General features: G+C 41.3%; 3 protein-coding genes across 5 annotated transcripts; 2 read left to right on the top strand and 1 right to left on the bottom strand.

Moving 5' to 3' along the window:
• The first annotated feature begins 54 nt into the window (after nucleotides 1–54).
• Nucleotides 55–3296, top strand: LOC143337667 (uncharacterized). Of its 3 annotated transcripts, none has more exons than XM_076757351.1 (13): nucleotides 55–275; nucleotides 451–504; nucleotides 610–636; nucleotides 921–971; nucleotides 1082–1117; nucleotides 1213–1233; nucleotides 1318–1353; nucleotides 1455–1490; nucleotides 1633–1659; nucleotides 1759–1773; nucleotides 1989–2027; nucleotides 2123–2155; nucleotides 3177–3296. In XM_076757351.1, the coding sequence occupies exons 1-13, from the start codon at nucleotides 221–223 to the stop codon at nucleotides 3188–3190; spliced, it is 444 nt and encodes a 147-aa protein (XP_076613466.1). In that variant the 5' UTR covers nucleotides 55–220; the 3' UTR covers nucleotides 3191–3296. The 3 variants fall into 3 exon arrangements, with proteins under 3 accessions (XP_076613466.1, XP_076613465.1, XP_076613467.1); XM_076757350.1 differs by having other exon boundaries at nucleotides 118–275; nucleotides 1452–1490; XM_076757352.1 differs by lacking the exon at nucleotides 1318–1353 and having other exon boundaries at nucleotides 118–275; nucleotides 1452–1490.
• Nucleotides 3297–3477: 181 nt separating this feature from the next.
• On the bottom strand, nucleotides 3478–16116 carry slc20a1b (solute carrier family 20 member 1b). Its single transcript, XM_076757349.1, has 11 exons — nucleotides 15812–16116; nucleotides 13922–14634; nucleotides 13319–13459; nucleotides 12506–12591; nucleotides 12085–12181; nucleotides 8485–8604; nucleotides 7103–7384; nucleotides 6314–6950; nucleotides 5560–5745; nucleotides 5338–5422; nucleotides 3478–5119 (listed from the first exon to the last, which is right to left on the bottom strand). The coding sequence occupies exons 2-11, from the start codon at nucleotides 14268–14270 to the stop codon at nucleotides 4964–4966; spliced, it is 2139 nt and encodes a 712-aa protein (XP_076613464.1). The 5' UTR covers nucleotides 14271–14634; nucleotides 15812–16116; the 3' UTR covers nucleotides 3478–4963.
• A 3268-nt stretch (nucleotides 16117–19384) lies between these two features.
• Nucleotides 19385–24843, top strand: stard7 (StAR related lipid transfer domain containing 7). Its single transcript, XM_076758488.1, has 8 exons — nucleotides 19385–20292; nucleotides 20611–20774; nucleotides 20911–20960; nucleotides 21372–21482; nucleotides 21696–21778; nucleotides 21871–21970; nucleotides 22071–22155; nucleotides 22480–24843. The coding sequence occupies exons 1-8, from the start codon at nucleotides 19838–19840 to the stop codon at nucleotides 22653–22655; spliced, it is 1224 nt and encodes a 407-aa protein (XP_076614603.1). The 5' UTR covers nucleotides 19385–19837; the 3' UTR covers nucleotides 22656–24843.
• The last annotated feature ends 1952 nt before the right edge of the window (nucleotides 24844–26795 follow it).

Genomic DNA, 26795 nt, shown 5'->3' with positions numbered 1-26795 from the left:
ACAATGGGTGGCATTGACGGCCTGAATAAGGACACGTCTGTGTGCTGATGTGCCACCCAGCTGTCCTCTCAGGTAGGGAGGGACAATGGTACCAGAGCCGCCTGTCCATGCAAAACATGTGATGTGACTGAAGATATAAGAGGCTGCAAACTGTCAACAACACGACACAGTTTGGAGGGACACTCAAAATCTTCCATCCACAAGCAGACCAGCAGCCAAGATGAGATTTCTAGTACCGCTATTTGTTTTCCTCGCTGTGGCAGCGTTTCACTCTGGTAAGAGGAATAAATAGCTTTATGATTTTCAATGGGAGGTCGAAATCTGGGCACAGAGTTGCTGTATTTTGTTCATTTTCATGTATTATTTCCTTGATAATGTGTCTCTATTCATGCTTACAAGTAAGATTTGATGTTCGGTTTTGTATTTATTTGCACCTATGATGACTTCCAGCTCTCTCAGCCTCTCTGGAGTCTGCAGAGAAGGAGCAAGTAGCTGCTCAGCACGGTGAGGAAATGATTATCAATAATGAATATCAATGATAGTAATGTGAAGGTGACACGTGCATGCTTCGAAACAAATATGATTCAAATGTCTTGTATTTCCATGCAGATGGGCTCACTGAACTGCAGAAAATAGGTATCAGTCTGAATGCAAACCAGCTGGCTTTGAAACTGATGTTTTTATGTTTTATTTTGTGTCTGTGTTGTTATTCACCTGAGTTCAGTCTGTGTGTTCATTCACGCCACTGTGAGAGTGAGAGTCCGACCTACCTGACGCTCTTGTTTAAGTCATTTAAATTCTCAATTTCTCAATTCATTCATCTTTTTCTCCACAACACTGCTTTCCTTCACATTCATTATTATGCAAACTGCCAGTTTTTGGCTCTTGTTTTGCATCATTTTCTCACTATGTCTCCTCAGATCAGATGGAGTTTGAGGCCGCTCAAAAAGCTGAGGCTGCTCAGATGAATGGTAAGTTTGACCAAAGTTCAGAGCAATGGCCATAGTAAATATACCTTTCATTCACTGTGTTAAGTATCTGAAACAAGCTTTAATTATTTTTTTTAATCTTTCCTGTCAAGTTACAGAGGAACAGAACGAGGACGGCCGCTACCTCGGTAAGTAGACCTATATCACCTTTTGACATTTAACACTCATAACTGCTGATTCAGTTGCAGCTGGTAATGCAATCTTCCAAATGTTTGTCACACAGAGGCCGTTCAAGATGGATCTGGTAAGTTCAGCTTAATCACATGATGAATATGAATACTGATGGTGTGTTCAACGCCAGAATCACCTGTTGAAATGTTTCCAACAGTGGAGGAGCGTGTTGAAGCTGAGAGTGACAGCACAGGTGTGTAAAAAAACAAACAAACAACATCCTGCTGGCTGTTACAGACCTATGATCTTTAATTTCCCGAAAGCATTACATAACTTTGAATCCTCGTCCAGCAGAGGGAGGAGGGAACCCTGACGCTGCAGCTCGTGAAGGTAACAGATGTTTTACTGTTCGAATATCAGCCTGTAGATGGCAACAAAGGACAGTTTAGAGCAAAAAGTGCCAGAGTGCGCCAACATTTTACAGTAAAATGTCACAATCCTGTGGCTGATCTCGCTCCTCTCTTCACCCCAGAATCCGAGTCCTCTGAGGAAGCAGACGGTGAGTTTGTGGCGTGAAGTTTTTTCAGCACATTAAAGCTGCAACTTCAGCTTCTGTCACTCCATCAATGGCAAATTCTGTCTTTCTTGTTTCTGACAGGGAGACAGAGGCGGGGTAAGTGCTGTAAATCTACCTTAAAACACTACAAATAACAGCTGACGGTAAAACAAACACTACATTATGAGCTTTGAATAATGCTGTGTGCTGTTTTGCTTCTGAAACAAGTTATCCCCTTATTCATGAATTTCAAACATTTACTCAAATAAGAGTCTTTTGACTGCCTGTAGTTAACTTTGTTTAAACTCAAAGTCATTTTAATGTCTTCCCAGAGCACCATGAGGCAAAGGCAGAGACCGTGAGCAGTGTGGGTAAGAGAAAGGAAAACTCAAACTCTACTTCTGACTTATTACTCATTCTGTAACTACTTGCTGCAAATCCTCATTTTCTCATTTCTCCTCTGCAGATGAAGTCAGCCAGGATTCAACCAAGGAGCAAGGTGAACATGTCTAAATGCTACGCGCGCACACACACACACACACACACACACACACACAGATCCACATCTGGGTGTATCCTGGTCTGTTTATTGTCCCTATCCTGTTTGCTAATGATCTGAACTCAGAGTTTTGTTTTTCTTTGTTGAGCCAGACTCGCAGTACCTGCTGAGGCAAGATGTGGTGAACTGTTTTGAGCAACACAGTGAGAGTTAAATTGCAGGTTATGCAATGATGGTGAAAACACAGCCAGTCAGAGCCAGTCTCAGCTAGATTTAAACCTTTATAGGTTGGGTTGAGAATAAAGTAAGCAATAAAATGCCTCAGGAGCAATTACGAATTCACCACTCGGCAGCTTGTAAAAAGTGTGGAGCTGTTTTTTTGCCCCAGTTTAATGTGTCCAGACGTTCAAAACACATGTTCTGGAGTTATTCAAGTCACCACAGATATGACAAAATCTGTTTACTGCTTGACCTCAAAAATAAGATGCTGGGATTGTTTATTTGAACACAGTCCTCCTTGTATGTGAGTAAATCTAGGACAAGAATCCAGGACACTCCGAGACATCTGTCCCCAGGTGCTTATTGTGCTTGATTTATACTGTATCATCTGCTTCAGGCTATTTTAGGACCAAGGATGCACTGTCCCTGCCCTAAAAGCTGCCCCAAGAACAGTTTTAAAATTGATCCAAGGGTATAGATGAGGTCATCTTTATGATAAGCTTAGAAAAGTCTCCAGAGGGAAAGCCTTCACGGGCTGGTGTGAAAAAGAGAAAATCAACCTGAAGTGGTAGCTCCAAATCCTTTGACGTAGAGCAGGCCTCGCTTTGTGCTCTACAGCAGTAAAACCACACGCAGTCATCATTCACCAGTACCTACACAGGAGTGAGTCATGTCAGAAAAACCTAGGAGGGCTGTTATTCATATATGCGCTATGAGAGTGCTGGAAAACTACTGAATTGTGGTGTGTTAGCAGTGTAAAGCTAGCGTAAAGGAATCCTCTCTGTCTGTCCCTGCGTCACAGATGTAATGGAGTGAGAAAGCGTAGAAGCATGCGGATCCCAACGCACATTCATCACCCGGCGCCTGAGCTGCACCGAGCTTACTGTCAATAAAAAGGGAACCATTCCACCTCTCTGCACAACCTGTCTCCTTTTGTTCCATGTTATGTGCTATGACAAAATACTTCTGTTGAGCAGTATTTCAGAGCTGCTAATACTGCATTATTTCACCAGGACTACCATTTATTGTTACTTTGTGATGTGTGTCTATTATATTCAGAAGCTTCCCTTTAAAATTAGAAACAAAAACGAATTCAACACCAGTATTTTCCCATTTTTATTTGTATTTTTTATCCATAAGTGTGGAGTAGAGTATGTTGATGTGCAATTTAAAAAAAAAAACAAAAAAACAACTCTTTTCTTTGGTACCTAAGGGAAAATAAAACAATTAAGGCAACTACAGCATCTATAGGTCTGAAATGCATTTAGTACTGCAGCCAGGTGTCTACACACTGGTGGCATGCAACATGTTTGCCCTCATTCAAACAAGAGACCACATCAGCTCAACATCAAACCACCCCATTCCTCCTCAGCTATAACCACACTCAGCGTCTTGTGGGCCAAAGGAGAAAGAGAAAAGCCAGAGCAACCTGAATGGGTGATTGCAAATTCCACAGAAAAACCAGACTGGGATGCAGCCGATGCAAGTTGAACTAGAAAAACAAGGCTGAAGCGGTCCTAAAGCACTCAGCCTCGAGGATGCAATCAAGTTTTGACAGGAGTCTTGTTTGAGAGCATGTTTACTTTAGTTGACATTCTGCTGATCTTATTCAAATTCAAGTAACCAACTTATTTCCAGGCATTTACTTTACTGGATTGCAGATAATCCATCAATTGAAAAAAAACGTGGGCGTTGTCATTTCCTGCCAGAAGTGTGCTGACGTCTTAATGCTAATGATACAGTATGTCACATATCATTCTGCAGGTGGTCATCCAGTGTGTACAATTAGTGCTTCTACCATAGTAAATTGTTAAGGTAGTGTGTCGTAAAGACAAAACTGTTAGTGCTGTGAGTGCAATCACATCATTTTTAAGTATGGTAGAAAACACTGTCACCAACCTCTCTGAATTTACAGTCAATTTAGTTCTGGAACAAGAGAAAGGGAAAACAAATGTCCCGGTTTTAGGGGATACTAGGAAGCCAGATGCAAAATATGAGTTCCTCAATAACAAGTATTTGGAATTAGGGGGAAAATGCACACATACACACTGATAACCTTGTCTTTGACCTAAAAATCCTCCTTTCGCATCTATGTCATTTTCAGCATGTGTTATGACTGTTACATCTGTAAACGGCTAATACTGCATTTTAATTGTTCATTTCCTTTCTATTGTGTAAAACAAAATGAAAACAGCATGGTTGTATATACATAATTGCAAAGTTAAAAAAAAATTGAAGAATGAGTAGTAGAAAAAGAAACAGCTGATGCTTTTAGATTAACTCTTTACAGAATGATGAGATATGAAAAAAGCAAGTCAGAATAAAGAAATGCATGCTTCCCAATGGAAGTAATGTGGCCCAACTGGAACAGACAGCAAATTCTACGTTGAAAATGATGCAGCCAAGAACCACAGGCCCATATCTCAAGTCCTTTCAAACATTTCTTTTTTTTTTTTTTTCCTTTTTCTTCCAAAGTTGTTGGCTTGAGGTAAGCGATATATTTTGGCCTTCCAACTTTACTCCTTTTCTCCTAGTGCGCACTGGAGCGATTTTTCTTTCTCCTCCCCTGCTCGGGGTGTAGCCGTACGCTCAGAGGATGCCATGGATGAAGATAGCCATGATGGCAGCACTGATCAGGCCAGAGATGGGCACAGTCCCAAACCATGCCATGAAGATGTTTCTGAACAGACGCCAGTCTACGGCCTTCCTCGAGCGCAGCCATCCCACTGCAACCACAGAGCCCACCTGGAAACACAGCAGTTGTCAGATAAATCCCATCATTTTACTTCAATTTATGACTTTGAACAATGTGTGTGCAAACCTAAAATGTTACATTATGAAGTAGATTCACATCTGAACTTTAACAGACTGCGTTTCTGTTTGCTGTAGCCTCCCTCACACTAAATAGTCTCTTCCCCCGTGTCTCAGTCTACTTCCCAGACCACAGTGTTTGACCATCTTACCTTGCAGTGGGTGGTGGAGACAGGCAGGCCAATGTTAGAGGCTACCACGACAGTCAGGGCTGAGGCCAGTTCAATGCTGAAACCACTGCAGGGGAATAAAAACAACACTCTAAGGTGGATGTGTCTGAGCACGCTTACTAAATCCAAAGACTGGTAATGTCTGAGGAGGATGTGGTTTTATGGCAAAGGAGAAACAGGTTTTGCACTGTCTGGAGTCCATACCTTGAGGGGGTAATGGGGGTAAGGTCCTTGCCCATAGTCTGGATCACTCGGCGACCCCACACCCAGAGTCCAGCGCAGATGCCGACGCCACCGTACAGCAGCAGCCAAATGGGTGTGGGTTCATTTGAAGTCACACTGCTGGTTGTGTAAACCAGCCACAGCGCTACCAAAGGTCCAATGGCATTACTGCATAGGAAAGAGTGAGGTTATTTCAACAGTGACCGAAGAAAGCTGAACTTTGATCGGAAAAGTCACTTTTTTTTTTTTGCCTGAAAAGAAGAAAATGATCAATGTGCAGCACCCACGTCCCTTCCCTGAAGCAGTGTTAGCAATACGAAAAACTTGTTCGCACTATTAGAATTTTAAAAATGCACTTAGCAAGGTCACTATATAAACCCCATAACATCTCTCTGATAACTAATCTAAAAGGTAAGTAAAATAAATATTCCTAACATCAAAATACTAAGTTTAGAGAGAATGAAGAATGCAGACGTCACTATCAGTCCCTCCTCCTATCCTCTGTCCTCCCTCTGCTGCAGATGTGATTCACTGCCTGCACAGAGGGAGGAGGGCTGCCATCTCAGCCAGTAGCAACGGTTACAAAAAATGTAAGATGCGTGGGAGGCTAAGCTCAACAGTTAAGACTACAAACAGAAAGCTTTCATTTTAGCTTGTTCATAACAATTAGCTGTGTGACTAACCAGTGCACCGTGGAATGCGATAAGACATGACCTTTGTGAAGGAATCTGCATACCTAACATCGTTTCCTCCATGAGCAAAGGATCCGAAGCAGGCGGTGAGAATTTGGAGGAACTGAAATAGAGTTGAGACTTCTGGCTTGTCTGCCTCAAGCCCATCTTCGTCCAGAGAGCTTTGGCTGCTACCTGCATCCTCCTTCCCGATTTCAAGTGTCACGTCACCCTCTCCAAGACTTTCCGGAGTTGTGTGCTCTGCCACAGCATTGCAGTAGCTAGTGTAACTGTCCATACGCACACGCTTCCTGTCCTGACCACCTGACCCTGGCCCCTTGTCACCATCTTCACTGGCACGGAAGTCCCCTTCTTTATGCTTGAAGTCTCCGTGCATGCCAATGATGGCCATGGTGTAGGAAGTGTAGCTGTTGTTGCGCCGGATAGGCCGGTCACCACCCTCACCCATGCAGTCACCAACCTTGGCCAGGTGGAGCTTGTGCAGAAGATCCTTGTAAAGGCCAGAGTCCTTGTGGACCGTGTGGTACTGGCTGTAACCGTTACTTGGTATCTGTGCTGGCCTGTTGTTGAACTGAACCTGATTGTTGAATTGGACCTGACCGGAAGCCGTGGAGCCATTGCTGTGCTGGACTTGCTGGTTGTTTATCTGGACCTGACTATTTGACTGAACCTGTTTAGGAGCTGCAGAGAAGGGTAAAAACTTGTAAGTCTTAAGTTCTATCAACTTCATGTGTTGTTTCATGATTATATGTGTAGAAGAGTTACCACTGTATACCCATAAACTGCATCATCACATACATATTACTAACAATGTTGTTTCTTAGCATACTTACCACCATTTGACATGCTGTAGTCTGTGTCATCAGAATCTCCAATGTCAAATGCCACCTTGCGTTCCTTATTACTGTCAACATCGTCAGAATCTCCGATGTCAAATGCCACCCTGCGCTCCTCAGGTGCAGCCTGGGGCTGAGCAGGGGGGTTCTGACTGACAGCTGGGGTGGTAGGCGTAGATGTCTCCTTGGCTGTCTGTTTCAGGATTGGACAGTGGGCCTCTCTCAGCTCCCTCTTGTCCATCAGGGGGCTCTCAGAAGGGCTGGAAGACTTAATGTCTCCTAGTAGGGGAGGAGGTGGTGTGAGATAATGCTGGGATCGTGTCTGAACATATAACAGTACAGGAGAGAAATACAGACACAGCACGTGTTTTCTTCCAACCTAAGCTGTAGAGAGTCAGAAGAGTTGCATAACCAGACTTAAAAAAAAAAAAAAACACTCATTGTCCTATAAAGGCAACATTATCTGTGTTCAAAAGTGAGCCACTGTGTTCACATGATCAGATAAATAGATTATGACCTTACAAGGAATATATTTACACAACCTCTAGCAGCACGACTTATGACAGATGATAAGACTCAACACAGCCTGTAGCTCACATGACATTTGTTTGTGGTTTTAAAGTGAATCAGATACATAGTGCCAATATTTTCTATTTGACAATCCTACTAATATTCTGAACAGTTGGCCAGACTGCATCATCCAAACTGGTCAAAGCTGGAGCTGAAGCAGTCAATCACCCTCAGACTTCTCCCCACACATGTACTGCAAATGCCAACACCTTAAGTCAACCTAGGCTTATTTTAGTCAAGGAGGTAAAGACCAATTAGTGGATCACAATGACCCAATTAGGCTGCTTGTCAAATGGATGGTGGCTAATCTAGACAGATCATGCTGGGTCAGATAAACCTGCCATTTCTGTTACACAAGAGACATGACAGGCAGACAATATCATTCAAGAAATATTTCAAGATCTGTCTCTATGACAATAAACAGGTTTATCAGCATCGCTTCAAGTTTTGGTTTAGAAGTGTTACGAAATGTTCTACCAAAAGACTACACTATTGGTGTGTAAATTCAGATGGATTTTTACTTTAATCCAGGATTATAGAACAAAAACTGGTGACAATATTTTTGGATGATTTTCATTAGAGCGACTCCATTATGACAAAAGATCCCTGAGCTCCATTCACTGGATTAATATGAGCCCTCACTGTGAATAGGTTGGCATTACATGTGCAGTGCTAAATCCCTCACTTGTCCAATGGCTTAAGTGAGGAAACCATCATTTCAGTGGTCAGCACAAACTGGTGACAGGGATTTGAAAACTGAGTCATCAGGTCGCCAAAAAAAAAAAATCAAAAACATGAATGTGACTTACGTTCAATCTTCTTCTTGAGGCGAGGGCACACAATAAACCAGACCACAATGGCAGTCAGCAAAGAGCAGCCCAATGAGATTAGCAGGGTGCCCCACCAAGGGATCTTGTCAAATCCCAGCACTGAAGGGCCGCCAGGTGCCACGGACACAATCAGACACACACACAAAGACAAATAGAGAAAGGCAATTTTAAAAAAACAAGGCAGCAGGTGCTACCTTCCTCAGTGGACAACACAGAAAGTTGACTGAAATACCAAATGTAAAGCAGAGTAGTTTTATAAAACTATGTAATATGTAAGACAAGATAGCACTTACAAGTCAACATGAGGTCATATCAAGGGGAACTTTTGGCAACATGAATGGCAGCAATAAATGAAAATGAACTACACACGAACAGCAGTACCTAATTGCATCTGACAGTGACATCGGACCATGCAAGTTATCTTTTGGCTCTAGTTGTTAAATTTATGAGCATGACTGTGTTGCCTCTTTTTGCCACATCCTTGTCAAATATGGAGAGCATGTGTACCCCTAGATGTGAACAGTTATGCAACACCCAAAAGGTCAAAGAGCAAAAGTGTCACCATGACCCCAAAATGCCCTGCTAACACAGCACATAGACAATGAGTTCCTTAAAAGGCGACATTACTTAAGGAGAAAAGGGAAAGGGGAGTGGGGGTCATTCACTGGAGCTGTTTGCTGTAGCAATAAGGGTACCCTCTTGCCAAGACTGCAGCAAAGCCAGTGCAGCAGAGGTAGATATAATGCAGCACATGGTGGCAGAAAGCAACTATTTAAATTTCCCTGGGGAAGCAGTCATCTTTGTCATGCAGAGAGGATGCAAGTCAGCAGTGTGGTTAGGAGAAAACAAAAACAAGAGCTACTGAAAACACCAGCAACCACGGTGAGGTGAGGTGAGGTGACCTTGGTTGCGCATAAATAAAAAAACAAACACTTCCACTAGCTTGGGAAGTTTAAGATAAACAAAAGGAAATGAGGGCCAAGGCTAAGTGATAAGTGTCTCGGTCACCGTGTTCATCTAAGGGCAGAGTCCACAGCACGCTCTCTCCACTGAGTCACGCTGCAGCATGAGACTGCAGAGCACCTAACTGATGTTTATTTAGTTACGCAATGGAAGCTCACTCCCTTCAGGACTGAGGAGGCATAGGAGGAAAAACTGAAAGGCGGCTCTGTAACAGCTGAGGCTGCTGTCTTCCACTGGTGTGCGTCAGCTCACATGTAGTGAGACATCCAGAGACAGGTGTGATTCAGACATTAGTATACAGCAACACACCCAGAATTCAACAATAAAAAAAAAAAAGGGACAAAAAAAAATCCCAAAGACTAAAGAAGACAAGGAGAGCCTGACAGCATTCATGTGAATACTCTGCCACTGTGACTTGTTTGGAGGTAAATTCTTAAAAAAATATGAGAGTTTAAAAACTAGCCTGTGTCTAATGGTCTGATAAACACTCCCACACAAAGGGTGAGTTTACAGCACAGCCACGCAGTGGGATGAATAGGACTGCACAGGAAATTGAACTTAACCACGGCTACGTTCCAAACCCCTCCCTGAAACCTCTGTATCCCGTGGCCTACATTACACAATAACATGGTTTGTTGTTTTTTTCCACTACTATATATGTCCATCTCGCCACAACCTCATTTACAATAACAGTTAAAGTGGCAGTTTATGACTCACTTGGTGAACAACCTTTGGTTATTTGCCCTCACTTTTGCTGAGGACCCAGTGTAGCACTTACCAAGAGTATTAGGATTAAGGTACAGCTGCATAAAGCATCAGCACTGAAATGATATTAAAGCTCCTTCACTCCTTACAGTGAGTATCTATCCATGACAACAGAAGCCTCTGAAGATACTAAAGATTTTGTTTCAGGAGTACGGCTCAGGTTAAAACAAGTGATGTATTCTGAGATGTGAGTATCGGTTTTGTGTGGCTGACTGTTTGTGCCCCCAGAGCAACCAACGCCACTGGGTGTTTTTCAGAAGGTAACCCAGGCAGAAAATTCGTATCCAGCTAAATGCATTGAAGTTTCATCAATGGAGGCTAGTGTGAGGGGGTCAAAACATACTGTCAGTATGACACTCAGCACTTTGAAACATACACTGGTGTGCAAAAAAGGACCTGCGTATCATGAGTTGTATGAGGGTAGATTCAGCAGATGTAGGGAAGAGTTCTCCGAGATGCCTACTTAACAAACATTTGTGGAATATTTTAAAGAGGATATGACTTGTATGTCTCTGGGCAGATTTTCATTTGACAATGAATAGGGCTGAAGTGGAGTGACAGCGGAGTGATTTATAAGGTGTGAAGAATCCAAGTCACACCAAGCCTCATCTATAAAGGATCGACAGCTGACCCTCAAATTCTTTGGCCCAAATTGCATACACATGCTGACTTGAGGTCTCTGGCACTGGTGTATATATTGAGTATAGGAATGCGCTGTGGGATGCCTGGTGTCCAATCGCACCACTACGCTAGGATCTAGGGAACTCAGGGGAACGCCAAGTCCTATCACAGGAAACCAAACATACTGTACTCAGTTGGCTGCAGATAGCACTGTTGCATATGAGAGCATATATCAGCAATAATGAGCTGCGTGTAAGTGTAGTATCTAAAACTGAGCCCGAATTAGACATGGGATTGTCGGGGGGAGGGGGGGGGGGGTTCATGCGTGGTCTTATTATAGGATACTGATCATGCAGGAATAGATGATTATCTCAATATTAAAGACAGGCTGCACTGCAGTCTTGAGACTTTCAGAATGACCTGTGAGTGTGCATGTGGATACTATGATGTCTATGTGAATATAAACTTAAGTCTACATCCAGCTTCATAGAAGATGCAGTGAGTTTGTTAGGGTGTCTGAAATGCAATTTTATGTGAGGTACCCAAGTACAGGTCCTCATGTACAGTGAGTTGAGGTGTGAGGGACTTTACACAACTGTACAGAACATGCCTGACTAAGCAGGGATGTGGACTACGTTGGAACGGCAAGTGATCTCCTCTCTGAGTGTGCTACTGATGTGCATGCACACATCAGCGCACCATATCTGGTCAAACTCTGGCCTGTAGCAGCCATTTAATGGCCCAGGCCAGCTTGAACTGTTAGGCCCTGTAGAGAGAAGAAAACAAAGGAGCAAAAGTTGCTCATTTAATGAAGGGAAGACGAAAAAGCCAACAAGTATTCAGTGCATTTCTAAACAACTTTTGAGCAGCAATACAACTACGAGCAGGGGACAACTATGACCATTTCAAACACCCTCTTTACTTCTCTTTTCCTCCTTCATGTCTGAAGGGCACAGACAGTGACGTCAAGAGTAAAGTGAATCTTATTTCCATCTCCCTGTTGTGCTCCGCTCTAAAACTTCATTCCAGCTATGACCCACATAGAACCACAAGCAAGACAGCCCCAAAAAAAACATGTTAAAATAAACACAGCTTCTGTGAAAATGGTAAACACAGTCTGGGTCAGTCTGGAATACATGTGGGCATCCGGCTGTCTGAGGGAGCAGTTTATTTTAAGATGTGGCTTTGAGCAGGCATGCAGAGCAAAATGACACAAACAATGATACTCACTCGGAGCTCCTGTGAACATGATGGAGAACAGGTTGATTCCCATAGTCATGGCATAAAAGACAGGCAGGGCCCTCAGTCCATTAGGCACAGGGTCTTTCTACAGGGACAAAGCAGAACATTGTGTCAGAAAAACAAATTCCACTGTAAGATAAGAAATGCCACATTTTGCATCAACATCAGGTTACAGATGATGACATGACAAGGGCAGAGTGGTAATTTGAACATTGCTGTATGATGTGAATGAGGAACTACTTCAGAGGAAGAGTAGCTTTATTCTTGCCATGTAACAAACATTTCCTCAATTTCATTTGGAGTGTGGACTAGTACACCGCTGAAAGTGACCTAAATGTATCATTTAAGAAGGTTCTTGTCTCCCTCACAAATACACATACTTTCTACAATTTGAGAACAGCCAGCTTACCTTATGTAAGATGAACATGCGCACAAAGTAGAAAACAATGCCTGACATTATTCCGGACAAAATGGGACTCAGGAACCAGGAAGCAACTGCAAATTAAAAGAAATATGAGCACTGTAATTTGGTGGAAACGTAATATCTAACAACTCTGTTGCAACAAAGCCCCCATCCTCCTATTCTTACTTGAAATCATAATTAATCATTTTCTTCTAAGAAATGCACTACTGTTTTTTTCTTCTAGGAAATAGAATTCCTGTTGAGAAATAATCCAGACATGTCAGGCCATTTCCCCCAGTGCAATGGACATTCTTTGGCAACAAGGCTACCTGTCCCATGAAAAGGCAAGGTAGATCTTTTTACACATTGTTCAGCCATTCAATTAATAAGGGGTATTATTGTGACCTCAATATAAAATATCGGGCACTTCCCATATCTGAATGATGTAAAGATTTTATTATTTGTGATTCAGTTTTGTTGTTCATCTAGAAAACGGCAAAAAGTCAGGTTTGGGCTTTCTGTAGAGGAACATAGACCTGAATCCCACAATCTAATACAAATAATGTGAGAAACAACTTGTGAAATTAATATTGCTGCTTGTTTTCCCCCATCTGGTGTTGTGGATTTAGCTCTGAATCTGAAAAGGTCATTCATAAATTTCTGACACAGGATCATTGCATCATCAAAGCACTTGCTAATGTATTATGATAACACTGCATTACCGGTCACACCCTGCCATTATATTAATATAGTATGTGATGCAATTCAACCAAACACCAAGAACATTTCTAGGTCAGCTGACTTGAGTGTTTGACTCACCAATACGGAGGAGTTCAAGCCACTTGACTCCCTGATGGCCTCTGGCAACCAGTGAGAAGCCGATAGTAGCACCAACAATGCAGTGTGTTCCAGAAATGGGGAGCTTAAGGAAAGAGGCGGCCAGCTGCCACACAGCAGAACCTAAAGAGAATAAATAAATTGATCACATTAGACACACTGACCTTAGCTTTTCCATGCAACTTTTTTCAGTACACAGTGATACATTAAAGGGCTTTCCACAGTCTGCATTGTGACAAAAACAGTAGAAACTGGTAAAAGCTACAAATTTAAAAAAAAAAAAAAAAAAAAAATTTGTTGTTTACAGCCATTTCATGATTTTTTAAAAACACCATCTGACAATTTCCTTGCAACGTAGTTTTGTCAATGGTTCAATTAAATGATAACCATGAATTAAAACCTATGTGGAAATGATTCAGCAGTCTACACAGTTAGGTACAGCCCTATTCCCAGGTGTTGGTTTGACATCTACAGATTCTAGTTGAAAGAACAAAATCGTGCGAGGCCTACGTGGCACCAAGCTCTCTTCACAGGGTTCAATGGCCGCAGGTCTAATTACACATGAGATAAGCTGCAGATACTCACCAAACATGGAACTGATGGATCCAGCCATCAACAAATGCTCGGAGCCATTGTACATGTTCACATCGATGATACCCTTGCGGATGGTTTCACTCACTTTGGCCCCAAGGAGCACAGATCCCAGAGTCTCAAACACTGTGGCCAGAATGCATGCCTGGCGCAAGGTGACCACTCCAGAGCCTACAGCTGTGCCGAATGAGTTGGCAACATCATTGGCACCCACGGAAAAGGCTAAGATGAAGGCGATGATGAAGCCGACAATCAGCAGCCACATGTACTCTGTCAGAGCAGTCTGGGTTGCCAGGCCCACTGCGCTGGTCACTATTATTGCAGTTGTAGTTGCTGAAACCATGATTGTAGACTAAAGAGGAATTGCTTCACAATCTTAAAGGGAATGAATGCCTTTCAAAATAACTTTATATAATGTTATTTCTAAGCAGCAGCTAGTAAAATAAAGAGGTAAATGGTAAAATAAATAAATATTCTTTAGGCCCACCTGCTTTAACAGGATTTCTGAGATTTAGCAGTGCAAACTTGTAATGTGTTTATCTGGAACTGACCAGAAAACAATAAAAGGTAAACAGAGGTATAGCGTGGGCTTATTGCTATCCTGTAATTATACTAGATCTGTTGCCGTTTCTTTGGTGCAGTGCTATCAAGCAGAGTGAATAGACAGCCATTGTGCAACTGTAACTGCAGATGAGCAGGAGAACATCCTGAAAAAGACAAAGACAGAAAAGGGCAGCTTAAATAACAGTTTCACCTCACTCTATCTTCATGTAAAGGCAAAAAAAGAAGAAACTGACAACACTAAGGAAATGCAGAGAGGTCAGGGTGGATTTCACGCGGCGAAATCAGCTTCTTGAAAGACTGAATAAGATAAAACAACGTGAGAAGCGTGGAGAAAAATTGTTATAAACGCTTGAAACAGATGACCACTATCGTTACTGCCTATTCTCACAACCCGATGGGAAGCCATTTTCGGTAAATGTCGCAGGAGGAAACCGAAGGTTAACCTTGTTTTACATCGGCGTCCTATAATTTTACTCTGAAACTTCACTTATTTAAGGGTTTTCTGTCGTGTTTGTTTAGCATACTTGGCCATAATGGCCGTTACGACATAGGGAGTGCCTGATCTGAAGGAGACTGTATAATTCTTTCCTGCGTGCGCACGTGTCGTCATCCATTCATTGAGCACAGCCCTGAACACAAGCCCCGTCTGTTAATACTGCTTCACGAGAATATAGAACAGAAACAGTTCCACCGGCCTGGTGTTAACATTTAGCCGTTAATTTGCCGTAATTACCGCTGTAACAGACTACCGTGCCGATTATCTACAATTTTATTTGCGTTTGACGTTGTTTTTCGTAAAAGGGGACGCAACCGGATGTAACTGAATTAAGGGAACACAAGGTGTTCCTGGCTGGCCGGGTGGGCAGTCACCGTAGTGTGTCTCAAGACAATTTTAATTTAACGTTAAGTATGTGCGTGACCGATGGTGGATACTGCTAATGTTACTTTAACACTAATATTATCGTAACAGACAGTTTTCACTGCATCTTAACCTTGGTTCGAGCCAGGTATTACACAAGTCTAGCGTCTACGGCATTTCAGTCACCAACTTAGCGACCAAATCATCGATTTATCCTTGGTCGAACAAAACATTTCACATACAATAGTATGTTAAGTCTCCGTCTTCACGTATACTAGCCAACTAACAAACATCACTCGTATTACTGTTGCATACGTAGCACAATGGTTTATTACTCCGACTAACGTTAGCATTTGACTTACGTTAACATTAAATGGTGGTGTTTTCTTAGTTACAGTGTTCAGTGAATACACCACAATTAGCTCTTTAGCCCAACAGAAAGTCTGGATGGCAAAACTTACCACACGTTGCAGTTTTCAGTCCGTGAAGAATGGCGCTTGCTAGCCAATAAGCTAATTAACGTTAGAGCGCGCACAGACGTTAAGATAGCGCGCGCGGGATAATGGAAAAATTCACAGATTATGAAATATCTCTTCAAAAAAAGCTTCCTTGAGTTAAAGATAAAGTGATTGTGGCCAAAAAAAAAAAGGCTATTTACGACTATCCGATTCGATATAAAATAAGTCCGTCTTTTCAGATCCAGAAACGTCTCGGTTTGAATGAGCCAAGCTGCCGCATGTGTAGAGCTCGTGCCGGTGAACGGAACAGGGGGTTTCTTTTTTTATTGGATGAGTCCGTCAGGAAGCACCGCCCAGCTGTAAGCAGGACCTTCTTCCTCTTTTTTTAACTCATCGTGCGCTCAGTGGATGGTCGCAGTGCTCGTCAGAAGGTCCTGTTTCAGCGAAGCCTTTTTTATTCTATTACTGTATCTATTTCTCTTTTCTGTACCCCTTCACTTATAATTAGCCACAATCACCGCGACTAAAATACAACTACATACATTACTGAATAACTGTTACACTTAGTATCGATTTCTGTAGTATTAAGTGACTTTACTCACATATCACATCGCATATCTTACTGTATATTATCTATACTTGTGTACATAGCTGTGTATTGTGTGCATGCAGTGGTGGAATAAATACATTCACTCAAGGACTATACGTTTTTTGAGGTACTTGTACTTAACTATTTTGATGTTATGCTGCTTTATACCTCTACTTCAATACATTTAAAAAGGAAAAATAAATTGTGTATAATTATATTTGGTGAGCTTCTATAAAAAAAAAGTTAAGCTTTGCTCCACCTCAACCAGTTTCAACTTAGAAAACTGCTCACAAACAATGCATCAAAAATAACAATCAAAAATATAATACTATAATATATGATACTGACATGAGACATTTTCTGCATAACAAGTACTCTTGCTTTTGAAACTTTAAGAACATTTTACTGTTAATACTTTTGATGTTTGCTTAATTTCTATCTATCTATCTATCTATCTATCTATCTATCTATCTATCTATCTATCTATCTTGTAAAACTGTGCTTTTATTCCCATACTGCCTAAACTGTAATGTGACTACATTTCAAGCAGAACCTTGCAGGCAAATAGGCACCTATATTAGACACACATGACAATTAGCCCTACTAACCACAGCTTTCCAAGCAATGAAAGCAAACAAATGTAATAGAATGTCACATTGTCAAACAAAGTCAAATGTCAATGTCAAACAATGTCACGTCAAAAGAGTGCAGGGAAACAAAACACCCAGAGGTGGTGATTGTAACTGCATCACACAAGACTTGTGTTCATTCAAGTGCGTCCGACTGGAAATGATAACATTCACCAACAAAGATCGTTTACTTTGGTCAAAGTTGTTTTATTGTGCCTAAGAGAGACTTGATGGGCTGAATGAAAGAAGTGCTCAATAAGCATTGCAAATTATATTTGGCTGATTAACTGTTAACCCAAAACTTGTTTTGCGTTTGCATTGCAGCGACAATGAACCAGTGAGAATTCCCTGAACACACCACAGTACGTTATTTATTTACATGGGATAATGCTGTAGTATCAGCACATATAATTATTTTTTATCCCTCCCTTCCTTGTCTCTCCCTGCTTGACGTCATTTCTGTTGAGGATCATGGAAAATTTCGTCATTCTGAATATATTAAGCTATGTTTAGGATCGGCCACGATCGCTTGTAATTACGATTCTTGTCTCAGCCCGTGAAGGCAGCATGTCACAAAGGAGGGAGTGGCGACTGCATCCGTTTCAAAACCACTCACTCGGGGAATTTTACACTCGCAATTTCCAGAACTCCATGCGTAACTTGGAAATATATCATTTGCGTCTTCTTTTACTCCCTCTTCAGCCAAACACAGCAGTTACTCTTACAGCCTGTTACAGAAAAGTGACCTTGGTTCAATAAAATATTAAACAGATTAGAATGGACTGTCAGTGTCAGAAAATTCTCAGAATTCATTGATTGGATATAACAAATTTCTTGCAAATCATGGAATCAACGTCACTCATTTGTCATTTTATATCATTCAGTGCAGGGTTGCAAATATAAGTTGTAGGCCCCTTGATGCTACACAGACACAGACCATATATACAAATATTTTCATTGACAACAGAATAAAAGAAAACAACTGTGTACATATATATAGTATATATACACATATATACATGTACATAAATAACTGCATATAAGTCACTTGAGCAGAAAACTAACGATTATGTGGATTTGTTTGCTTTGGAGATAAGTAAACAGAGATAGAGGCAGCAGGCTGTGTTCTTTAAAAACATGTTGCCTCATTGTCTCATGATACTGAAATCCTTCACAGCTTTCATGAGCAACACACACATGACTTAAACTGTGATGAATCGTGCTAACACAGGACCAGGAGTGTTAAAATGAAGTACCTCCCTTACACCCACTTCATTAGTATTATAACGATGAAGTGAAAAATTAATGATACGGCTTATGTTGAAATTTTGTTTGATTCATCACCTCTGCCCTATTTTATTTCTACATGCTAGGCCGCAAAGGATAACTGGATGAATGGCTGAATGCTTGATTGAATGACAGGGCTGGACAAAAGGAAATGCAATACATGGGACTGTTGCTTCCATTGATTCCTTGGGAGCCTCATGGTACAATAAAGCCTTTTCGATGTTAAGTTCAGCGCATACAGTTCCTCTGTGGAGAACTTTTTAAAATATTTATTTTAAAGTTGTATTTGTGTAATTTTTAACTTCGAACAACGAACTAAGCTGTTAGGGCTGTTCTCTGCATGGTTAAACAGCGCCATCTGCCGCATATTACTCTCATAACAGTTTAATAAATTGAGACGTGTGTCTTCCTGTATCTTTTCATAAAATGATCCCAGTGTCAAATTAGTCTTTTCTTATAGTTTTCATTTACACCCTCCATTCCGCTACTAAATTTAGCATCAAGGACGTGCTATTAAGTAAAAATTAACCACTGCTTCCTTTGCCAGTAGGAGAACACACACAAAGTAATTAATATTATTATTATATTCCAGAAAAGCTTTATCGGATGTCTCGAAAATATTGTTTTTATCCAACAGCACGCATATACATGATTCCAGCGAATAAAATTGGTTGCCACAAAAGTGTAACTGCTGCCTCCTGCTGTAACAAACCTTTTCAACTCAAATACACGTGCTAAGCTCTTACTTAATACTTCTGACTTTGGCTTTGAACACCACCGCTGGGGGGCGATTCTGACTTCCTGTATGGGTTCAGCTTTGCGTTGAAACTGATCCTGGACGAGGTTTCAACTTATCGTACTGTTCTATAGCTGCTTTCCGGAGCAGCTCGGATGCAAAATCTGATCCCAGTTCGTCGAAGAACGGAGAGCGTTGGAAGAGACGTGAAGCTGGACAAGCACACATGCTGGTGCCCTGGAAGCTAAAGTTAAAACAGGCTCCCCCTAAAACCAATCACATTTGTCCTAGAATAACAAGCGTCCAATGAACTCCCGCTTAACATTTTGTAAGGCGGGTTTTCCGGGTGGGTGTGCGAGAGACAGCAGCAAGAGGAGGTCAAATGCACTGCAGGAGTTTGAAAAACGCGAGGCTGTCTTTGGGAAAGATACACAGGTAGATAATTGTGTTAGAGTTACTGTTAACGATATAGTTTACTGTACAGTTGTTAAAGTTTCGATACAGAAATAAGAGCGGCGGTGTCGAGTAGTTTGTGTCGCAGTCGTAGGCAGTTAACAGAGATATTGTTAGCTAACGTTAATGCTAACACATGTCGCGTGCTCGATAACTATCATTACAAGCATAGTAAAATGATGACTTTTCCTCCCCAAAAGTCTTTATTATCATATGTGTAAAGGTAATGCATGGTGCGCCTCCGCAGACCATTAGCTTTGGCTGTGCAATTCGTTAGCTAGCTAGTGAATTCGGATTTATTTTGTCTTTGGGAACTTGACACGGTCACACCTGTCATGTTTCACTCCGTTCATCGTCGTCCGATCTGCGAGATCGGTGTAAATACAATAAGGCTCCAAAGCAGCAGGTCATTCAGGCGGACTGTCGAGAATGGCAGGGAAAAGTTCGACAGGGTCCCATGGTTGGGCAGGGGCATGGGCCTGCTGTTGTCCTGGCTCCAGAGGGCAAGTGTCGGTATCAGTGAGGCCGCGGGATCTGGCCAAAAGAGGAAGGGTTTGCTGTCCATATTTGCGGATCACTGCAGCTTTGTGACCGGGCAGAGGCTCCGGCGTGCTTGTCAAATCGGGGAGCTTTACTCCAACCTGTACTCCGAGCGAACCAGGTGGACCCTGGTTGGGAACATATGGCGCAGATTTCAGAGCAAGCACGCCCCCACTGGGAAACTTATCGCGGCCATGGCTGGCATCTTCATGTGGGACAATGAGAAGATTGAAGATGAGGAAATTCGCAGGTTTGAATTCTTCCTTTAAATGCACATATGTATGTATTTGCGCATAGACATACAGTTGGATGTCAAATTACAAGAAGAACCTGAATGAAAGATTGGAGATGCATAATAAATACGGATGCTTCCGTACAGGGCACGAGGGGGTGACTGAATGGTGGCTCAAGAAGTTACCATAATAAAACACATATTATAGTTTCTGCTTTAATTTATCTGCCATTTGTATATGCATTGTAGCATCACGTATTAATGTGACTATGATCTGTAATGTCAGCTGTGCAGAATGCTGAATAATCTGTCCTGTTATATGTATTCCTTTTAAAGATGTGGACTTGAGCTGCAGGCGCTGGAGGCTGTGAAATGTCTAAATACAGAGTCAGGTGCAGTGGCCCGACAGGTGGAATCTGGCTGGGAAACTGTGATAGAGAAGAAGGACTTCAGAGTGTGGAAGCGCCCCATCCCCAACAGTCACCTTTATGAATACAGAGGTCAGCCAACTCACCCTGTCACATGTGTAACTAGGTCTGAAATGCATGTAAAGCACACATTCTCTGAGCTTGCTTTGAGCTTTGTGGTTTTCCTGGTACTTTGACTCTGCATCCTTCATTTATGTGTTACTTGCAGTGTTGGGCTCCTATGACGATGTCACCCCAAGACAGTTCTTCAATGTACAGGTACAGACTTTTAAAAATTTCTTAATGTGCAGTCCTAGTCTGGCACTCTTATTTCCTTATAAGGGGTTTGGATGTACTGCAATGTCATCACTCCTGAAGTCGGACTTATGAACTATGAGAAATCTTTGTGTTACTCAAATACAGTTATGCAAGTAGATCTCAGCTGGTAATGGCAGTGATTTCGTCAAAGATTTACTATTTATTGCATTGGGACATTGGCATGCTTATTTTTTCGTCAGTGGAGTTTTTGGTGTGTTTACAGCAGCTTGTTTTGAGTTTCCATTACCCAGGTCCTCTTGCACAACCAGTGTGCTTGTGCTGTATGTGTGCAGCACAAAAGCAACTCTAACACTCACTCTATGTGCTATATTAAGCACCTAACCTTGACTTATGCTTTCCCCTTTCCCCCAGTTGGATACAGAGTACAGGAAGAAGTGGGATTCTCTGGTTATCAAGCTTGAAGTGGTGGACAGAGATGTCAGTACAGGCTCCGAAGTTGTGCACTGGGCTACACACTTCCCCGTGAGTTTCTGTTGTTTGCTATTTTGTCTGAGGGGAGGAGGCTATTTGTTCCAGATAATGTGTTTACACAGGGCATTTTCCTTCTTTCAATTCACGTATGACCAAACTATGACATTGGCTTATCATTTGGTCAACAGCAAACACTAACCAAGATGCAGTATATTAATTTTTCCCCCCAGCTGTTAATTTATCTTGTTTAATCTCTGCTCACAGTATCCCATGTACTCGAGGGACTATGTGTATGTGCGCCGCTATAATGTTGATGTAGACAACAACCTGATGGTCCTGGTATCCAGGTGGGGCTTCAAAAAATAATTGGTCTCTGAAGTCAAATATGGTTTGGTTTTTGATGCATTACTAGCAAATGAGTAACATTGTTGTCTTATAGAGCCGTGCAACATCCCAAAGTCCCAGAGACTCAGGAATACGTGAGGGTTCATTCATACCAGTCAAAGATGGTCATCCGCCCTCACAAGTCCTTTGATGAGGTTTGTGATGAACATTTTGCGACACAAATTAATGCAGCTTGCATCCAGGGTACTTGTGTTTTGTTGCCACACAGTTTGACTTGTATGTTTTCGTTTACAGAATGGATTTGATTACCTGCTGACCTACAGTGACAACCCTCAGACGGTCTTTCCCCGTTACTGTGTGAGCTGGATGGTGTCAAGTGGTGAGCTCTTTTCACTGGTTGAAACTTATCAGGGCCACATATTTAATCATAGTTTAACCATAATTCATCAATTAATTGTTTTTTTTTGGGTCTAACCAATAGTCCACAATCCAAAGATATTCAATTTACAGTGACATAAAGCAGCAAGTCCTGATGCTTGAGAAGCTGATGCTGGAAAAACTGCATTTTTGCTTTCTGTTACATTCATCATGTGCATTTTTAAACTTTGCAAATGTACTTTTCCTCACATACATTTCATGTTTTCCCACTGAAAATGCATATTCCACTCTGATAGTAAGGAGGCTCTCCCCTTGCATCTGCCAGGTATGCCTGATTTTCTGGACAAGCTGCATAATGCTGCCTTGAGGGCCAAGAACTTAGAAGTGGGTATCCACGACTACGCAGGTGTCATTAAATCCAGCGACAGTCGCCAGCCAAGCCAGGAGCGCCTCAGTGGAGAAAAAACACACACAGGTGGTCCCGGACAGATCTACGCTTGAGAAGATTATTTTATAGACGAGGAGTTTTATTGGTGTGTTGTCACTTGCACTCGTACCCAAATCAAACCCTCCAGCCAGCTTTTTTGGTACATTGCGTGAACTGCAAATGGAAGTTGCAACCTACTTTGAAGACAAATATACAGTATGTCCATCCGCAGACATGGTTATATTGGTTGTAGATGAGATCTTACAAGAACAATGGACTGTGCTGGTGACAGCATTACTGTCCTTTTGAGAAAATGATGCCATGGAAATATTCATCCGGACGGTTGGCGTTGGCACTATTTTTGCGTAGCCAAGCGATGCCATGTGACATTTTTTGCCTCTTTTGCTAATGATGTATGTTCTAGAACTGTTCTGTTGGTAAGATCAAGCCAAAATTCCTAATTGTAGAGACGCTTTTGCCAAAGCACCGTTCCTCTCATTTTAACATTCTATGTCCTGTCTTCAATTGTTCGACACGGCTTGATTTAAAGGATGTTCAGACCGCCAGGAGCCACGTCACTGTATTCGTGTCTGTGCTGTGATTTCAGCAAGGTGTTGTGGAAATGGTTGTACAGTATTTGACATAGAGCAGTATGTATGACTGGCTTCTGGTCGACATGATCACTGAAATCTGAAACTACTGCTGAGATTTGTGCGCTGACAGATGAACAGTTGAGGTTTCTCTGTGGAACTTTTTATAACACCTTTCTTCATGTGATGGATTTTAAGGCAACTGGTTTCCTGTTTGCTTGCAGCATGAATGAAGAAAAAGAGATGGAACCTGAACAAAACGTTGCCATTATAGGAAAGATGTGTCTGCAGAGTTGAAAATGAAGACTCTAGGGTGTCTCTATGTGTTTTGAGGATGGTATTGTTTCGCTGTAAACACAGTTGAGAGTTCACACTGTCCATCTTACCGTGTTTGTTCGAAACTGCCAGCGTTGACAAAACAGCCTTTTGAAGATAAACCAGTCCTTCAGCACTAGGGGCATAGTGTCTTATAACAACCACATTAATCCTCAGATGCAATGGTACTGACACGCTTTGGTTTAGCTTTACCTGCAAAGAAAAGCCTTTTCTAGGGGGACGTATAGTACTTATGCTGCATCACAATCTATTTACATTTCCTAAGAAAAATTAGGTTGTCCCATTTCAGCTCTGATTCTTTTTTTGTTTTCCTGGTGTTCACAACAGTTGTAGCAGACATCACTCAAGTTTGCACTATTGAAGTTATGGGTTTGTGTTTTCTGTGTATTACTGTAGATCTTGTACATTCATAAAAGAATTGCCTGAGTAATAGAAAACCTTCTTCTTATGAGTACAACAAGCTCTGGAACATGTTTGTCCTGCGTTGTGATTCTTCAGTTTTAGTTATTCATGTGGATCCTACTGAAACTCCATAGACTTCATCCTTCCATCATCCTTGTTGCTTTTGTAGTTGGACTGTTTGCAGGGGGTGTTACGAATGTACAAAGAGCACTTCATGCTGTGGAATAAAACATCGCCTAATAAAGTACACTGTTTACAGCCTGATAATCTGGCACAAATGTCGTGAAATCCATTTGTGTTTAAAAACATCTCATCTTGTACCAATATTTAATGTCATAGTTGTTGTAGGTGATGTGCATCAGAGTGAATCAGCCGCAGTAAATGTCTCAAAATAAAGCAGTACGGTGGGATTTTTGTGAAGGTTTTCCCACAGGTACCAGTCTAGAGTATTAATTATTCCCCTGTAAAAAATGTGTATAATTCTGCAGTGAAGTATTTCCTGCTATTTAATTCAAAAAATGGCGACGTGAGATATGCTACATATGTTGAAAGTGTGAGTGAGGAAATAAAATGTTTGTTTTTGATATTTGTCTCTTGTGTGGTCTAACAAAACTGTGACATTGAGGAGATCGTGATAATCCAATTAAACATTATGCAACGTTTTCTAATGTTGAGCTTGCGAATGTAACAGTTTGATGCTCTCTCTCATTTGATGTACCAGATGCAGTAGTCTACGAGTTCTCACATTTCTCACTGTTTGTTCTTTCTTTCTGCAGCTAGTATAACTAGTTAGTGATTAGCTACCATGTGAATTACTTAAATAATGGAAAAATTGTGTGGCTCTGAGTTGATGCACTTATTACCCTGTGATTTGAAGAATCATTGAATGGAAGCGCGACTAATCAGATCAAATAAACAGATCTTCACATGTGTCTCACTGTGTTCAGCATTCTTGGTTTTGACCTTGGTAGAGAAAAGGGTGATTAGTGTTGTTCTCGTACGCAGTGTGGTGCAGACACCAGCGTCCAGTCTAATGGGATAATCTGTAAACCCTGTATTCCCTGTCTGGGGCTAAGGTCAGTGACAGGCTGCACGGAGAGGCTCCACAGTTTGCTGAAAAGAGTCTGCTCAACTGATCAGCTTGGAAAACTACCACAGATGTGTCCCAAACCCAAGCTTCATACTAATTCTATACAGTATTTGCCACATACTAATCCTCATACTGTAATGTTTTAGCAGTTAATGCACAAAATATTAACATATCTTCCAGTTTCCTTCCACGAAGGAAATGTCACAATATGTTTGATGTTTTGTCAAACTTTATTTTATTTTATTAAATTCATAAGATAAATTGTATTTGGAAAAAATAAACATACTACCCGCATTCAAAATGGCAGCTACAATTGAGGAATTACATCACCTCATCCACGATATATAAAGGTATAACCAATAATGACAGTATCTATAATTTTAACTCTGACACATATGCTGCCAATATTAAAAATCCCAAACAAAGGAGGGTGCATTTGTCTGGGAATATGTTGTATACAGCAAATCCATGAATAAATATTTGTCCAGGATGGAGCTCATTTACTCAGTACAGCATAACTAGACAAGGCTCTTGGTGTATTTCATTGCTGTAATGGTGATTCTGACAGTGATTTATACCCAAAAGTCTTACATCAGTGTTTTATAGTGTACATTATCATCTACTGCCTGCAGCACATGACGTGTTAGTAAAGACTGAATCAATTAAAATAAGAGTCATAAAGAAAGGAGGAGTCAGGTTTAGTCATTTTTAATTTATTCCTTAAATGCACCAGTTGTGGTTTGATTTATGGGACAAAATAGAGTAAATTTGAGTCGCTTGGAACAGTATAGAAACAAAAATCATTTAATTTTACCATCATTTCAAGAGGATAAACTCTCTCTGAACACATGCGTTTGTATGTCTCCAGGTTTGATTTATGCATTGGTGATGTGTCCGCAGTCTTAACAGAATGACCTCCACTGGCTGAAATTATTAGCCATAGTTAAAAGCCATTGAGTACTTACAGTAATTGATCGTTTCCACAAATCTGACATATTGACGGCAACCAGGTTGTTGAAAATGACTGTTTTATCTGTACGAATGCCATAAAACCGTTTAAGCCCCACTCCTCATTCAACATTTAAAAAAAAAAAAAAAAAAAAAAATACACACAGGATGTTAACATAATATTTATTGGTCATAGTCCTACATTTTTGAGTACATCATGAGATAAAACAACCAGAGCAAAATTAGAGCCTGGAAGCGATACATAACAGTTCAAATTTGTTTATTGGTCCTGTTGAACGTACCCTAGAGTCTTAATTTCCTCCAACTATTCAAGTTTTATTGCCCTATTTAAGTGTTAATTTCATTTATGTTTCTATATTTTAAACATGCACAAGCACATGATGGCCTTGAAAATGGAAATCAGAGTTTTTTAATTGGGAATTCACAACAGATGGAAGCGCTCACAAGCCTCCAAGGTGCTTGGCACAACCATGGACAGAAGATGCACTGCATGGTTAGATCAAGCACAATGGGGTCCTGGGCAAAGACGAAAAACTCAAAGCGGATCACAGGGGATCCAGCTGAAAATAAGGCGACCAAGGGATTCCAAAGCATGGTCATTTGCTTTAGATGTAAATGGAATTAAAGGGCGAAAATCTGTGAAACAGAATATATCATTTTGCGTATGTCAGCGAACTCATCCAGAAGTATCAAAGAGGAACACGTTATCGTCAAAGCGTTTTCCTGGGTTCTTGCAATTGAAGGACAATCCCACGGCTCGATTTGTATCTGCGGTTCAAGAATCGAAAAAGTCTAAAGGTGTGAGGGAGGAGATCCAGGGCTCATGG

Source organism: Chaetodon auriga, chromosome 19 (assembly GCF_051107435.1).
Source record: "Chaetodon auriga isolate fChaAug3 chromosome 19, fChaAug3.hap1, whole genome shotgun sequence".
NCBI lineage: Eukaryota > Metazoa > Chordata > Actinopteri > Chaetodontiformes > Chaetodontidae > Chaetodon > Chaetodon auriga.
The sequence above is the reverse complement of the archived record's forward strand: the minus strand, read 5'-3'. Positions and strand labels throughout refer to the sequence as shown.